The following is a 15,698-nucleotide window of genomic DNA, read 5'->3' on the forward strand; positions in this document are numbered from 1 at the left end:
GATTCATTTCCCGACGAACAACTCCTTTCGGTGTCGATGAATGATATGCCATGATTTGTCGATGTTGCTAATTTCCTTGTGACTGGTATAATCCCGTGTGAGCTCTCTTCTAACCAAAGGAAGAAGCTCAAGTGGGATAGTTCGGATTTCTATTGGGATGAGCCATACTTGTTCAAGATTTTCACGGATGGTGTGATCCAAAGGTGTGTCCCGGAGGAAGAGCAATTGAGTATCTTGGAGGATTGTCATTCCTCTCCCTATGGTGGCCATCATGGCGGGGCGAGGACGACTTCCAAAGTTCTTAGTTGTGGGTTTTATTGGCCAACTTTGTACAATGATGCAAGTGAACTTGTGAAGAGGTGTGATGAATGTCAAAGAGAGGGTGGAATTTCGAAGAAAGATGAGATGCCTCTCAATACCATTCTTGAGGTTGATATTTTTTATGTGTAGGGCATTGATTTTATGGGCCTATTTGTTAGCTCGTGTGGGAACACATGCATTCTTGTGGCAGTGGACTATGTTTCAAATTGGGTTCAAGCCGTGGCTTTACCCAACAATGAGGCCCGGAGTGTTGTTGCATTTCTCAAGAAGAGCATCTTTACAAGGTTTGGTACTCCTCGTGCAATCATAAGTGATGGGGGTCTCATTTTTGCAATAGAGCTTTTGACACTTTGCTTTCAAAGTATGGTGTCAATCACAAAGTTTTTACTCCCTATCATCCTCAAGAAAGTGGTCAAGTTGAAGTCTCTAATAGGGAAATCAAAAGCATATTGTCAAAGACGGTCAATGCAAATAGGATCGATTGGTCAAAGAAGTTGGATAACGCTCTATGGGCTTATAGGACTGCTTACAAGACTCCGATTGGTATGTCTCTGTATTGGTTGGTGTTTGGAAAAGCTTGCCATCTACCTGTCGAGTTAGAGCACAAGGCCATGTGGGCTTTGAGGAAGCTAAATCTTGAATGGGATGTTGCAGCAAATCCTCGTGTGGAGCAGCTTAATGAACTTGATGAGTTCTGATTCCATGCCTACTCTAGTTCGTCCTTGTACAAGGACAAGATGAAGTACCTCTATGATAAATATGCTCGTAGCAAGGAGTTCAAAATTGGTGATTTGGTTTTCTCATTCGACTCTCGATTACGTCTGTTTTCGGGAAAACTTAAATCAAAATGGAGTGGACCTTTTGAAGTGGTGTGTGTGACCCCATTTGGTGCTCTTGATTTAAAGAACAAAAATGGGGAAGTTTTTAGAGTGAATGGGCATAGGGTCAAGCACTACTTGGGAAAAATTGATGTCAACCACGTGGTGGCACTTCTTCATCTCAAATTATTTGACGGTAAGCTGTGTCGTGCTACGACGTTAAATCAGGCGATTCTTGGGAGGTAACCCATGTGTTTTTCTTCTTGTTTTTCTTTAATTTTCATGGTAGTATAGGATTTATTTTTTGACTAACTGGTTGTGAGATGCTACAATATTGTGTTGATGCAGTGCAGGACATAGTGGAAAAAGTGTTCAGGTCTATGAAGTTTTCAATGCAGACACACTACTTTTAGCGCGTACCGCATTGATTAATGATGAAATGTCCAACTCTCTGAAGTTTTCCACCGCGGCCGCATTACATTTTGTGCGGTCTGCAGTGGACTACTATGGCCGCATGGCATTTTGTATGGATCGCAGTGGGTTTCCTTCTCAAACTTGAAACATGCTGTGTGGTGCGGACCGCAGTCCATTTTGTGCGGTCCGCACTGGGTTGGTAAGTTGGGCCCTAGGTCCTTTTCTCTAAATAGGGCCTGAGACCCTCTTGTTACACTTTTCGATCTCTTGACTCTCAGAACTTATAAATCACTGTTCATTTGTTCTTTTACTCACACCTAACTGCTTGGAATTGTTCATTTTCATTTCTTCTCACATCTGGTAACACCACCTTTTTTTAATTGTTTTAATTTTGTTATTCCTCAGTTCTTTTTGTTTTTTTGTCTATTATTCTTTTCTTCCCGTGTTTTCTTCAATTAGTTAGGTTAGGGTAGTTTATCCCTTGATTAAAGTTGAATTAGGTAGTTAAAATCACTAGGCAAACACTCAGGGACCTTTATTAGGTGTAAAAATGGACTTAAAATCAAAATTTTGTAAACCCTAAGTTGGTGCCGCAACTGGGCATTCAGTGCGGACCGCGGTTGATTCTGTGTGGTCGGCGATGCCTTTGTGCGGTCCGCAATAACATTCTATGCGGATTGCATTGTTGAAAGCTCTACAATCTGATCTTTGGGGACTGTGACCGCACTATATTTTGAGCGGTCCGCATGGGTCCTTGTGCGGCCGCACTACATTTTGTGCGATCCGCATTTCTTGGATACCGAGGGTGGGTAGTCTGAACCCCACCTCTGTGCAGACCGCATTGCCATTTTGTGCGGTCCGCATTGGCCTCTGTGCAGCCACACTCCATTTTGTGCGGTCTGCACTGTGTAACTTCTGTAGCTGTCTGTAACTTTTTCTTTTCTGCAACTTTGATCTTAATTGTTTTTACTGATACTAACAAGCCTAATGGATGATGTTTGCAGACAATGGTGAAACAAAGAGGCAAGGGTTCTAAACAAACTGGTCACTCTGAAACATCCTCGGAATAAAACCAACCACCGCGACAAGTCATGTAACCACAAGTGAACATAGAGTAAGCATTTAATAGGGGAACGAGGTTACAATACACAAAATGACCGGTCAGGTTATTTTACACGAGCCCTCTCGGGAGATATCTTCAGACTCAATCCCAGAGTACATCCCTGACTGGCTGGAGAGAAATAGACTAAGAGACACTCCTCCCACTTTCCTCGCTGCCCAAGCGTCAGTAAATATATCTTCTAGGTCGTCTGAGGGTTCAGCTGAAGGTAGTGGGGATGAATACTCTACCTCTCCCACAATTTCATTATCCGGAGAGGGTGCAGTAGGAGAAAAAGTAGTAGGAGAAGGGGGTGAGCCCCAGGTTGGCGGGGTAGAACGAACTAGAAACCCGGAGGTGTGACAAGACCGGTTTGTGGGCGAGGTAGCTTATCACAAACATAGGAAATGGTGGCCGGTGAGGAAGTTGATCACGGAGAGGAGCTTTGTTGATAGAGACTTATTACCACGCAATCCCAATGTGAGGAGGCAGTTTAGGGAGAGAGTTGGCTGGGAGTATTTCTTGAACAACTGTGAGGATGCAAACGAGCACTTGGTCAAGGAATTCTATACCAATGTTGCCCACATCAAAAAGGGCACAAAAATGACCAAGGTGCGAAATATGAAGGTGTTTTTTATGGGAAAACAATAAATGATTACCTCGGCTTTGATGAGAAGGATGAGGAACTGTATATGGCAAAGATGGAATTGGGCGAGGAGGTCTGTCGCTAGTTGGCACAGTATCTGGCAATCCCAGGTACCACCCCCGATTGGCTAAATGAGGGAGTGAAAATTTTGAGAAGAAGTCTGAATTTCGAAGCCAAGGGGTGGGAAACATTTGTGTGCAGCAGATTGGACCCTACTACTCATGACAACTCTCTCCCTCTTCATCTGGCAGTTTTGGTGGCGTCGATCATGGCAGGGTACCTGATTAATGTCGGGAAGGTAATGTCTCGGGTAATTACGCAGGTAGTCAGTGAGGGTGATAGAAACTACCCCTTCCCCAGCTTCTTGACCATGTACTTCAGGGACCTCAAAGTTGAAAAGAGGCCATTTGATAAAAAGGTAAAAGTGAAGGCCCCGTTCTCATTGTACAGTATGCAGGGGTAATGACAACCCAAAGAGCAAGAACTTCAAGGGAACAACTACTACTCCAACTGGCCAGTCTGAAGAGCCAGTTGTGGTATTGGCTCCTTCTCAGCCTGCCTCCACCTCCGCAGATATTCCTCCTGGTCCATCCACTTCAGCAGATCTCGAGATACCCTCTTCCCCAGCCTACCCAATGGATGCACACCGACTAAGCCAGGCTCTTCTCAGCATCAACAACTGGATGCAGACAGCTTCATCCAAGTTGTTTATCCTCACTACTACAGTGGAAGCTCAGTCGGCACCTACGCCTCCGCAGGTCTCGCAGTCTATCGAGGATGCCTCAAGGAGATTCTGGCCAACCAAAAGAAAATCCTTGACACCCAGAAAGTGCTTAATGATGTTGTTGATTCAAACAGCAAGGCTCTCAAGGAGCTTGCTAAGGAGCACAAGAAGTTGAGGAAGACGCAGACTTCCAAGGTAAGACGCTGAGGGCTGAGGTTGACAGGATGAAGGCGGATCATCTGCCTTTGGACTTATTGCTACAGGACCCGGTACCAACAGCTCATCCCCAGCCTGAGCAGTCCCAAAGGCCTCCCAAGAGGAAGAGGATGATTCCTCGAGCAGACGATGCAGTCATCCAGTTGGCAGACCTATCGGAGACTTCATCCAATTAACCACATGATGCACCTTAGGAGCCTGTCCAGGTTCAGGCCCAGGTCCCAGCAGCAGAGCAGCAGGCTATAGGGAACTAGTCTGAGGTTCCCGAGCATATTGAGGACCTAGGGACCACTCAGGAGCCCATGCAGACAGATGGGCCATAAGGAGTCTCTATATCCTTTTTCCCTTTTTCTTTTTAGTGCTTATTTGGTTTAGTTGGCATTTGGGACAATGCCAGATTTCATTTGAGGGGGTAGGCCCTACTTTTATGGATTTGGATTATTGTATATATTTAACAGTTTTATGCTTTCTTTATTTTTCATCTTTGGTTTGTATATAATTTTAACATTTCGTTACATTTCTCGTACTTTTATTTTACTTTGGGTCTGTATATAAAGTTATGTTACATTATACATATTGATCTCATCTATTGTATATTCGATTAAATCCCCTATTGTTTATATTCATTTTACTTTCCGTATATTTTCTTTCTTAGCTTCTTATTTAGGTTCGTAGCTTCTTGTTCTGAACGTTTGTAATAAACCTTTGGTTTTCTTAATGCCACGGTTCTTTCCAAAGGTGGAGTTTCTGTGAACTGGGTGGCACTTTCTAGTGATGGATGGCGTGACAACCTTCTTAAGGGTTTCATTCCGTTTTTCTTTTTGCTTTTTAGTAGTAAGTGGTAAGGGTACCTCAAGCAAAGTTTCACTTGGTCCTAGCACATTTGCCTTTGATCTCATGGTCAAAAACAAATTGTTGTGTTTAGGATGGTAAAAGTCGTGACCTTGAGACTCTTGTGTTGACCAATAATCATCAAGTGGTTTTTCGGGACCATTGTGTGCTCAAATCTTATCTAAGGTCGGTGTGGGTCCCTGACTCTGTGTCTTTAGCAATCCTATAGCTTGTGTGGTGAGAATTACATTACAAGTCCAAGTCCCGAGCCATTGGTCTAGAACTTGCCCTGGATGTTTGTTAAAGTGAAATCCTAAGTGAATTTTGACTTGAGACTTGATTATAGGCTCTCCTTGGTCCAAATGATAGCTTGAACACTTCCATAACCTACCAATGATAAGATCCCTAGTCAACCCTTTTGAGCCTTAGACCTTTTTCCTTCGAGAACCATGATACAAGCCTTTACCCATTCTAAAAGATACCCTCTCTTGGCACCCGATCTTTCCCTTAGCACATGGCAAAAGTATAAGTTTGGGGGGGAGAGACGAGGGTTGCAACAGGTGGTAAAAAGGCACAAAAATGAAGAAAATAAAAGGCAATAAAAAAGAAACAAAAGCAAAAAGACAAAAAGAATGTTCATTATGTAAATAAAAAGGGATTTAAGAAAAGCAAAAAATGAAAGGTGTGGAAAGTTGAAAAAGGCGAAAAGATTTGAAATGAATAATAAAGAGTGACAGTGGGTCTCTCTAACCCCTTAGAAAGAAGTGAAAAGACTCAAAAAGTCAAGTGAATGTGTGCCAAAATGAAACAAAAGAAGTGCTAAGGGAAGATGGAACCTACTTAAACCATACATTACCTGCCCTGAATCAAAAGCCTTCACTATGTCTCCACAAAAGCCCTATATGATCTTGAGTTGAATGAAGCTTACATTAGTGGTGACTCACATAAGGGGCAAGCATATGGTACTTAGAGCTGGACTCGTGACTTTTCCTTGAGAGAGATGAGTGATTTTCCATTAACCTCGTTCTGAGTGCTACTATTCTAAAGGTGAGATTTGCTTAGGGAGAGTTGAGGATGTGTGAGTTTGGGTTCCACAATGACCAAAGTAATAGAAAGAGTCTTTGATGTGTTGAGTCAACTCTTGATGCTCTTGTGTCACACTTAATCCATGGTGTTTCAAAGAGTAAAATGTTATTAATGATTCATTTGTATAGAGGGCAATTGTTAGTCCTAACTGATGCTAGATGAGGACATTTTAGGACAGCTAAATCTTCTTGGAATTTTCCTTAAGGGATGGGTCTTATTTTGTTTGCTTGAGGACAAACAAAAGCTTAAGTTTGGGGGAGTTGATAACTAGGGATTTTGATACATTTTATACTCCTTCTTGCTTATGTTTTGATTAGAAATTTGTACAAAATAGTCCCAAAAAGGCTCACAAGTTGTGCTTGATTGCAGGTTTGATCAACAAAGTGACAAGATGTCAAAGATCGGCTCAAAAAGGAGCGAAACTTGCACAAGTACCAAGACAAGGCAAGATCAGGCAAAGCAGGCTCAATGCGGCCGCACACCATTTTGTGCGGTCCGCACAAGTGAGGTTCAGAGAAGTGGACTTCCAAGCCAATAGGCAATGCGACCGCATGAGATTTAAATGCAGTCCGCATTGGAGTCACTGCGGCCGCACTCGATTTAATGTGGTCCGCAAAACCAAGGAGCAGAGAAGTGCCAGTTTGGAGATTGAAGCCAATGCGGTCCGTGCTCCATTTCATGCGGACCGCACTAGAAGCCACCGCGGCCGCACTCGATTCTGTGCGGTCCGCACTGCCCGTGTTCAGAGAGTTGAATTTTAAGTCAAGAGCCTTAGTGCGGCCGCACGTGATTTTGTGCGGTCCGCACTAGCCCCTCAGGGGTATTTTTGTCTAGATTTTTTAGCTTAGTATAAATAGCTTCTTTTCATATTTTTAGGTTATCAGATAGTTTTGGTACTGGGCTGCACTCGTAACTTCGAATATTTTAGCTATTTTGAGTAATTTTAGCTTCATTTTCAACATTGAATCTTCTAGTTTATCTTAGCACATAATTAATATGAGTTTTTCTTCATCTATTTCTTTGTTTTCTTCTCTAATTATGAGTAGCTAGACCCATAAGCTAGGGTTGTGGCTCAACCCTAGTGTGGGCAATTGATGGGTCTTGTATTTTCAGGCTAGATTGACTATGGGTGTTTGATATTTGGGCTAATTTCATGTTTAATTGCTGAATTGGTGGTTGCAAACTCTAGTTTCTGTTTAGTTGACTTTGGCTCTTTTTGAGAAAGAGAGCCTAAGTCTCTGAAATTGGTCCAACAAGGAATTGGGGCGTACTCAAGAGATTGATAGCCCCAATTAAAGGGTTAAACCTAGAGATAGTAATACCCGACTTGAACCTTGATTGTTTGTGCAAATTTGCATACCCAATTGGTCTTGAGAAAGTCAATTCGGGCAAAATCACTCGAACCACCGAGAGATGTAGAGTGGGTAAAATCGTGCAATGGTTATATCATACTCCCCAAACATGTCAATCATGTCTTAGACTCAAGTATCTGTCAATTGACCACCTAGGCAAAAGTCACTACCCTAATGCTTTTTAACCATTTGAACAACTCACAATAGTTTACTCTTAGCTTATTCTAGTTTAATTTAGCATTGTAGCTTGATAAAATTAGAAGTAAATCATAAATCCAAAAATGTTAAGAAGTGCAATTTGGAACACATACACAACTCAGCTTTAGACAGACACCCGACTCCAACTTCTAGCTCCCTGTGAAAATCGATCCCGACCTTAACGGGTAAAAGCTGCTTCGACCCTCTCTCGCTACTCAATAGTAGTGTAGGGTTGGCCTCGATCAGATAGCATATTTGGATACAACCTATCTAAACTCCGTAACACTTATAAAAATAAGGCCCAAGTCCCATGTTACTTTCTTGACAGTTGGATCAAATATCAACTTTTTTTATCTTATTTGCATCAATTTTTCTCTTGTGTTCTTCATCATACTCATTTTCCTCATCTGAAGCAAAACTTTCAGCATCAGAAGAACCAAAATATGGTTCATCAGCCCCAACTAACCCTTCATACCTATTTTCATTGCTCTCAGCCCTCGGCTCATCAAACCAACGGTCTATACCAGTATCCCGTAGATTTATGTCACCCTTATCTTTATGTCTTTCACTCCTTTTCCTCCTATGCTTCCTCAATATTTCCCTGCACTTCTCAAACTCTTCATATACATCAGAACCATATTGATTATTATCATGAACATCTTCGTTAACTCCATCACTCTCAAACTCAGATGAATTATCAAAATCTGAGTCATTCTCATTATCAAGCTCACCTTCATCATCTTCCTCTATTTCCCCCTCTTCAACATATTCTTCCTCTTGCTCTTCTAAGTATATAGTGACTCTATCAGCCTCACTATTTGTCCTACCAACTCCTGGCCCAGTAGCATTTATGTCAATAACTATTAAAGGGGCAGCATGTGTGACATAAATATCTAGGGTATCCCCATCCTCCAGTTCATTTGAAATGTCTAATATATCCTTATTAGTTAGTACAGTTGCCAATTTATCAGTTTTGTCCATGGGACAAATATACAGCTCAATAATATTTTTTAGCCCCATTTGCTTAGTGTAATCCATTAGCTCAAAAAATGATAACATATCTTCATCTACATCTAAGGTCAATGATTGACTACCCCCCACATAACGAGCAAAGTACTTGGAACTAACACCCCATCATGATACTATTTTAATGTAATCAGATTAAAAGATATTTTTCTTGCAAAAGGGAGCAAGCAGTAATAAATAAAGACTTGACTAGCTACACATAAAGCCAAAGCAGTAATACAGTAATAAATAAAGAAAGGCAAGAAATAAAAAGCTACACATAAAGCCAAAGTAGTAATGAATAAAGAAATAAAGCCAAAGCAATTCACAATATTAAAATCGGGTGTAACAATAAAAAACTAGAAAAACCCTAACTTTAGACATCGTTTACAAAGAGCCAAATACAACCAACAATAAAACACTCTTAAAAGCAGAAAAACGACAAACAGAAAGTAACATTGAGAATGAAGGATTCCCCTTTAGAAAAGTACGAAACCTTAAATCGACTAAATATAAATAACAAAAAACAAAACCCACATGCACTGGACGAATAAAATGTGCATACTCCCCTGAAGGACTTGAACCAACCGTTTGTGAATGGTAAAATTACCCGATGCAGATCATATTCACATGCACCGGGCGGATCTCCTTCAACGCCTTCAATGGAAGAAGAAAGAAGAGTCGATAAATGTGGAATTTGTTTTGGGGTTATTTGCACTTAGGCTTTTAATTGGAGTAGGTCGGGTCGGGTAATGTAATAGGTTTATTAGACAGCTGGGTCGGGTGTTATAATGGTCAACGGTAAATCAAGTGTGTGTAATATACCCTATGAATTATTAAAAGGACTGCTCAACTTTGGAGGGTCTTAGACACACTTGAAAAAGATTAGATGTGTAAAGGTTTACCCGTGTTTATTGGGCTTGTAATAAGGATTTGACTAAAAATTTGATGGATAAACTATGCATTTTGCTCAATTATCAAACACACATACAAGTACACTGCCACCGGTCACTACTACACTAACATCACTACCGTCGACCGCCATATATAATTTGATTTAGTATGTTATCTAAAGTTATACTTATTCATTTAATTAATAAATTATATGTACATTCCTAATATTGAAAAATTATTGTCTAGTATTTAAATATAAAAATAATATTTTAATAATCAAATATATATTGAGTTTCAGATATCTTTAATTTTAAAAATATCAAATGGCTAACCAAGATTCTCTTAAATAATTTCAAATGATATGCACGTAATAAGAGGAGGAAAAAAAATACAGATTTTTACTTTCAGAAAAATATAGGGACGTGGCTGTATGTATGTGGCTTCATGCTGTCCAAACAATTTGGAAATTTGGATTCTCAGCTTTACTTCCAAATTTAGCTTCAGCTCTCTCACTAACCAAACTGTCCCAAGTCTGAATATGGCGATTTCAAGTTCTTCATCAATCTCCATATCCAAATTAGACTTTCCAGTTTCATTTTCACAAAGCATAAACAAGAAAAACTCAATTAGTTCAATTCCTTTTTGTAGAAAATATATTACTAAAAACTTCTTTATTTCCAGTAAGACTCCAAAATCTTGTGGCTATATATCCAATTCACTTGTAAATGACTCTTCAATTGATGAAACGTCTAAAGAAAGCATAACCCAAGTCCCCATTGAAGTTAAAACCAGGTAAATTCTTTCTATTTCTGTAGTGTATTTATGTTGTTTATTCAAATATTCAATTGTGAAGGTAGTCTTGGAGCAACGGTCAAGTTGTCTCTGTGTGACTTATAGTTTACGGGCTCGAACTGTGAAATCAGCCACTGATGGCATAAGGGTAGGCTGCATATATCACACCTTCTTGGGGTGCAGCCCTTACCGGACCATGTGTGAATTTCTGATGGCTTGTGCACTGGACTGCCCTTTATTCAAATATTCAACTGTATTTTAGTAAAAATTCACCCTTTTTACTGTGTCTGAGAAAAGCTTGCAATCTGTACCTATAGACTCTAGTGTATTATTGGGATAATGTTTGCCTCTGAAAAAAAAACTGTAGCCTTTATTGCCCAATGACGGGTAAAAACTTGCTTGCATCGGGTTTACACCAAACCAGTAGAAGCATGGCATTTGCTTGCATATAGTTCACTTAATCATGATTAATTGATGTATGCTTTTACTTTATTAAATAACCTAACCATGGTAAGTTTACTCGGTTTGGTGTGAACACTCGCTTGAGGGTAGGGGCGGATCTAGCCTATTGAATGTGGGTTTCCGTGAACCCAGTAGCTTTTACATATACCATGTATAGGTATTAAAAAATCTACTAAATATCCATAAATATTTGATTGTGAACCCAGTTATTTATTGTATATTTGCTTAAGGTCGTTATAGGAACCCATAAACTTTAAATCCTGGATCCGCCTCTGCTTGAGGGTAAGTATTTACCCCAATTGACTAGCAAGATTGCTAGTTCTTAAGTGTGAGTTCGGAATGACACTTTCCCGGTGTTTTCAAATGAGCCCGTTTAGTGGAGAATATATAGCCGACCCCAGCTAGTTTGGGATTGAGACGTGGTTAATTGATTGATCTATATACAGTTAGATTGGGACTAATGGCAGATCGAAAATGTAGCTAATGCTTGAAAAACATAGGCTAACAGATACATATTGGATAAAAATTACTCATCCAAAGAAAGAAAAAGGTTCTATTGGAGGATAATTAAAGCATAAAACACATTAAAGGAAGTACAGTTTCATCCTAAAGCTATTTGTTTCTGTACAAAATTTACATTCTTGCTATGCTTGGAATGTATTTCAAGAACAAGCGGTGGGGATTTAATTGAAAGTTTCAGAATTATCATTTCTGGAAAGACTGAGAATGTAACTTAAAGATTTCTGAATGAGGTCATTTAGCCTATTGCTCGATTTTGCAATTTCCATATTCAACTGTTTATCTGTTTGTTTTGGTCCTGCAGTACATGGAACTGGAGGGGCTATTCCATTCGATACCAGTATAGTGGCAACAGTGGCCCTGCACTCGTTTTAGTCCATGGTTTTGGAGCAAACAGGTCAACATCAATCACATTTTGCTTATAGGTACTAATTTGCAAAACTACACCACGAACATAATTTTTCCTTTCCTCTTCATTTCATAATCCTTTTCTCTTTTGGCCTTTGAAGTTTTAGTCACATATTAGACAACAGAATTTGAACTTTAGCATGTAATTTATCTTTGATATATTGACGCTCTTTTTTATATTAAAGCCAAACTCTATTATGCTAAGTTTCTTTGAAGATACTTGAACGGAAGCTATAGAATAATACAAAGAACTTCGCGATCTTGTTTCCTAGACGAGTATAGAAGATGCCTAAAGTTGGAGGTCTTATTTTGCATCAATCAAGCTAATTTATGTACGTAAAACTTTCAATGTAGCATTTCTTTTATAGTTGCAAAACCAGATCACATGGTTAACGTGTAGCTTATTTTGCTGGCTGTTGGTTGATTTGGTTTCATTTGAATGCAAGTTCAACTATTGTCACCCTGCACAAAGATCATGCTTGGAATTTTGTTACTGTTTCATTCTGTTTGATCTGGCGTTTAGAATGATCGTTTTTCCCACAGTGACCATTGGAGAAAAAATCTGCCTGTTCTTGCGCAGTCACATCGGGTGTTCTCTATTGACCTTATTGGTTATGGCTATTCAGACAAACCAAATCCTCGCGAGCTTGGTATAGACAACTTTTATACATTTGAAACATGGGGCTGTCAGCTAAACGATTTTTGTAAGGATGTTATCAGAGACAAAGCCTTCTTCATTTGCAATTCCATTGGAGGTGACCTCTTCTCTTTCTGTTTTGTTTATGAGCTTAAAGTTAATATACTTACTACTATTTAATGACTTTGTAGATAATATATAATTCTAGAAGACTGAACCTTTTATATCTAAATTGGTAAAAGATCCATTTCACAGTCTCGTGAAATATTCCAATTGATTCTCACTTTCTCTAGTTCTTTGCGCTTATGTGCTTCTTTCATATTTTTATGCTTTAATTTATGTGATGTTTGTAACCCATAAAAGAACTTTCTGGATACCTCTGCAGGACTTGTTGGTCTTCAGGCTGCAGTAATGGAACCACAACTCTGTAGAGGCATTCTTCTTTTAAATATCTCGCTCCGAATGCTGCATATAACAAAGCAGCCTTGGTTTGGAAGACCACTGATTAAAGCATTTCAGAATTTATTGAGGTGAACTTCTTTATTCATTACATCTCGAATCTTTTGCTATCTGCAACAGACTCATGTTCTAAGTGTTTTTGACTCAGAAATACTGCAGTTGGGAAATTCTTTTTCAAAAGTGTTGCTACGCCTGAATCAGTGAAGAATATTCTATGTCAGGTAGATAATTTAAAGCACCATTTTGTCTATAATGTTATATCTATCTGAAGAATTAAAAAGTAATTGCTAACAGAAATGTTCACTAAAGTATAAAACAATGATCTTGGGATATCTTTCAATGTTTAGCGTCCGTCAATTGTTATTCAAGATAGCATAATTTAGGAGGAGTGGACATACATGAACTATTAAAAAGAACAAAATCTGACATCTAAGGCCAAAAACTTCACAGGCTACTTGTAACTTAAATTTTGACTTGGAGTAATTGAGAATTTTCAAATTTAAGCAGCTTAAAAGATTACGTTTGTCGTAGTTTTAAGGTTGAAAATATTCAACTATTTGAGGTCGGTAAGTATTGTGTACATAGCAGTTCTTTAAAGGGTATTGAACTTAAGTGGAGCATTAGTTGGTTTAGAAGAAACTACTATGACAAAAAGGTCAGAGGGATGCCGCTTTAGCAAGTGAAACACAGCAAGAGATGACCAAAACATCGCATTTGAAAAATTTGTGGTATGCTGGTCACATATTTGGAGGATCTATAGTGTATTTTTACGGTTTGTTTTCGTTTATTTGTTGTGACTATAGCAGAAATCGATAAGATTGACCAAAACTTTCTTTGCAGTGTTACCATGACACATCCCAGGTGACAGATGAGTTGGTACAGGCCATCCTTCTTCCAGGGCTCGAGCCTGGTGCTGTCGATGTGTTTCTTGAGTTCATTTGCTATTCAGCGGGGCCTCTTCCTGAGGAACTACTGCCCCAAGTAAAGGTGATCCTAAATTTATTGCTATTATTTCTGTACTCTAATCGCTTATTTATTTATTTGGGAACTAAATCTTTTTGGAATTCAATGTTTTTCCCCAAATGTGAAACTTGCAGTGTCCTGTTCTGGTGGCGTGGGGTGACAAGGATCCTTGGGAGCCAATAGAACTAGGAAGAGCCTATGGCAAATTTGATACAGTTGAAGATTTCGTTGTCCTCCCTAATGTTGGCCATTGCCCTCAGGTCTTTCCTCCCTCTTTCAAATGCAGATGCAATTGTCAAATGCCTTTAATTCATTATCTGCAATGCAATCATACTCGCAACGCAAATTCAAGATTTAAGTTTAATGGGTTCAACCTTAAGGTTTTTATCACTTAACATAGTGCATTTAGAATTATGGGTTCGAAACTTAATGGGAGCCGTGGAGCAATGCTCAAGTTGTCTTCGTGTGACCTATAGGTCACGGGTTCGAGTCGTGGAATCGATCACTGGTACTTGCATCAGACTAGCTAGGCTGCCTACATCACACTTTGGGGTGCGACTCTTCCCTAGATCTTGCATGAACGAGGGATGCTTTGTGCACTGGGCTGCCCAAAACTTAAAATTAAATTGTTGAAAGTTTAGTGGTTTTTCACACACATATATACGCAAAATTCTAGGTTAAGCTGAACCTATTAGACAAGGCTCCATCCGCATCTGCATACTCAAAGTACGTAGCTTATATATGAAGCTATAACGTTAAGAAAACACGCTTCTTCAAAATTTGCATGTCATCCAAAGAAGAAAAGCTTGATTCTTGTACAAAAGGGCAGTCCAGTGTACTAAGTTCCCGCTATGCACGAGGTCCAAGAAAAGGCTGGGACCACAAGGGTCTATCGTACGCAGCCTTACCCTGCATTGCTGCAAGAGGCTGTTTTCACGGCTCGAACCCGTGATCTCCTGTTCATATGACAACAACTTTACCAATTACGCCAAGGCTCCCCTTCAAAAGTTTGATTCTTATGTAAAATATATTAGAAGTCTGAGGATTGTGTCTCGTCATTGTGACATTTTATTGATTTTCTTGTAGGATGAGGCACCTCATCTTGTGAACCCACTGGTGGAATCATTTGTTGCTCGTCATGCCAACGTTGAGAACTGAGTCGCTGAGCGCGTACTCTTGACTCTTGCTGTTTACATCAAAATATACAATTTTGTTCTCAATCCAAGAACGGCGAAGGTTGCTAGTCGAGAAAGACTGAAAGAAGTATATGGGGAGAACAAGGAAAAAGTGAGACATAGTTTACTCTATTCATGTGAAAGGAAATAGGTACAATATTTTATACCATTACAAACCTGTTTCTGTTAATATATTTAGCCAAAAAAATGTACGAAAGCTTTGTCCAACGAAAAGTATTTAAAGAGCATATGCTATAACATGTCTCGACGTTTTTAAAATGAAAAAATTACTTGCTAATTTTCGTACAATCTTCTCTTAATTTGTTCTTTATATATGTGTGTTAGTCGCACCCTCTCTTAGAGAAATTAATTTCTAATTTTCTCTATATGATGTAGGTCTTTGAGGCTCAATATTTATTCGAATATGACGTTGTTGGTCTCGAAACCATTCTGTAGAACTTATTTTCTTTTTATTATGTATTTTCTATTCCATAGCTAACACAACCTGTAAATCGTAGTCCTCCTTCGTTTCAACCATTCATTTTAATTCTTTTTTTTTCATGGTTTACTTCTGCATGTTTTCCACGTTTTACTTCTCCTCAGATATTGAAGAAAAAAGTTTAAAGTGGATAACTAAAGAGTGCCAAATAAACACAATTTCTGCCTTTTCTCATCAATC

At 39.3% G+C, this 15,698-nt stretch overlaps 1 protein-coding gene across 2 annotated transcripts; it reads left to right on the plus strand.

Moving 5' to 3' along the window:
• Nucleotides 1-10,052: 10,052 nt before the first annotated feature.
• LOC107810111 (uncharacterized) lies at nucleotides 10,053-15,325 on the plus strand. Of its 2 annotated transcripts, none has more exons than XM_016634851.2 (8): nucleotides 10,053-10,396; nucleotides 11,682-11,774; nucleotides 12,329-12,540; nucleotides 12,808-12,952; nucleotides 13,030-13,102; nucleotides 13,722-13,868; nucleotides 13,979-14,104; nucleotides 14,931-15,325. In XM_016634851.2, exons 1-8 carry the CDS (start codon nucleotides 10,143-10,145, stop codon nucleotides 15,000-15,002), a joined length of 1,122 nt encoding a protein of 373 aa, XP_016490337.1. In that variant the 5' UTR covers nucleotides 10,053-10,142; the 3' UTR covers nucleotides 15,003-15,325. The 2 variants fall into 2 exon arrangements, with proteins under 2 accessions (XP_016490337.1, XP_016490338.1); XM_016634852.2 differs by having other exon boundaries at nucleotides 10,128-10,396; nucleotides 11,682-11,802.
• The last annotated feature ends 373 nt before the right edge of the window (nucleotides 15,326-15,698 follow it).

The sequence above is a fragment of the Nicotiana tabacum genome, chromosome 20 (genome assembly GCF_000715075.1).
Source record: "Nicotiana tabacum cultivar K326 chromosome 20, ASM71507v2, whole genome shotgun sequence".
NCBI lineage: Eukaryota > Viridiplantae > Streptophyta > Magnoliopsida > Solanales > Solanaceae > Nicotiana > Nicotiana tabacum.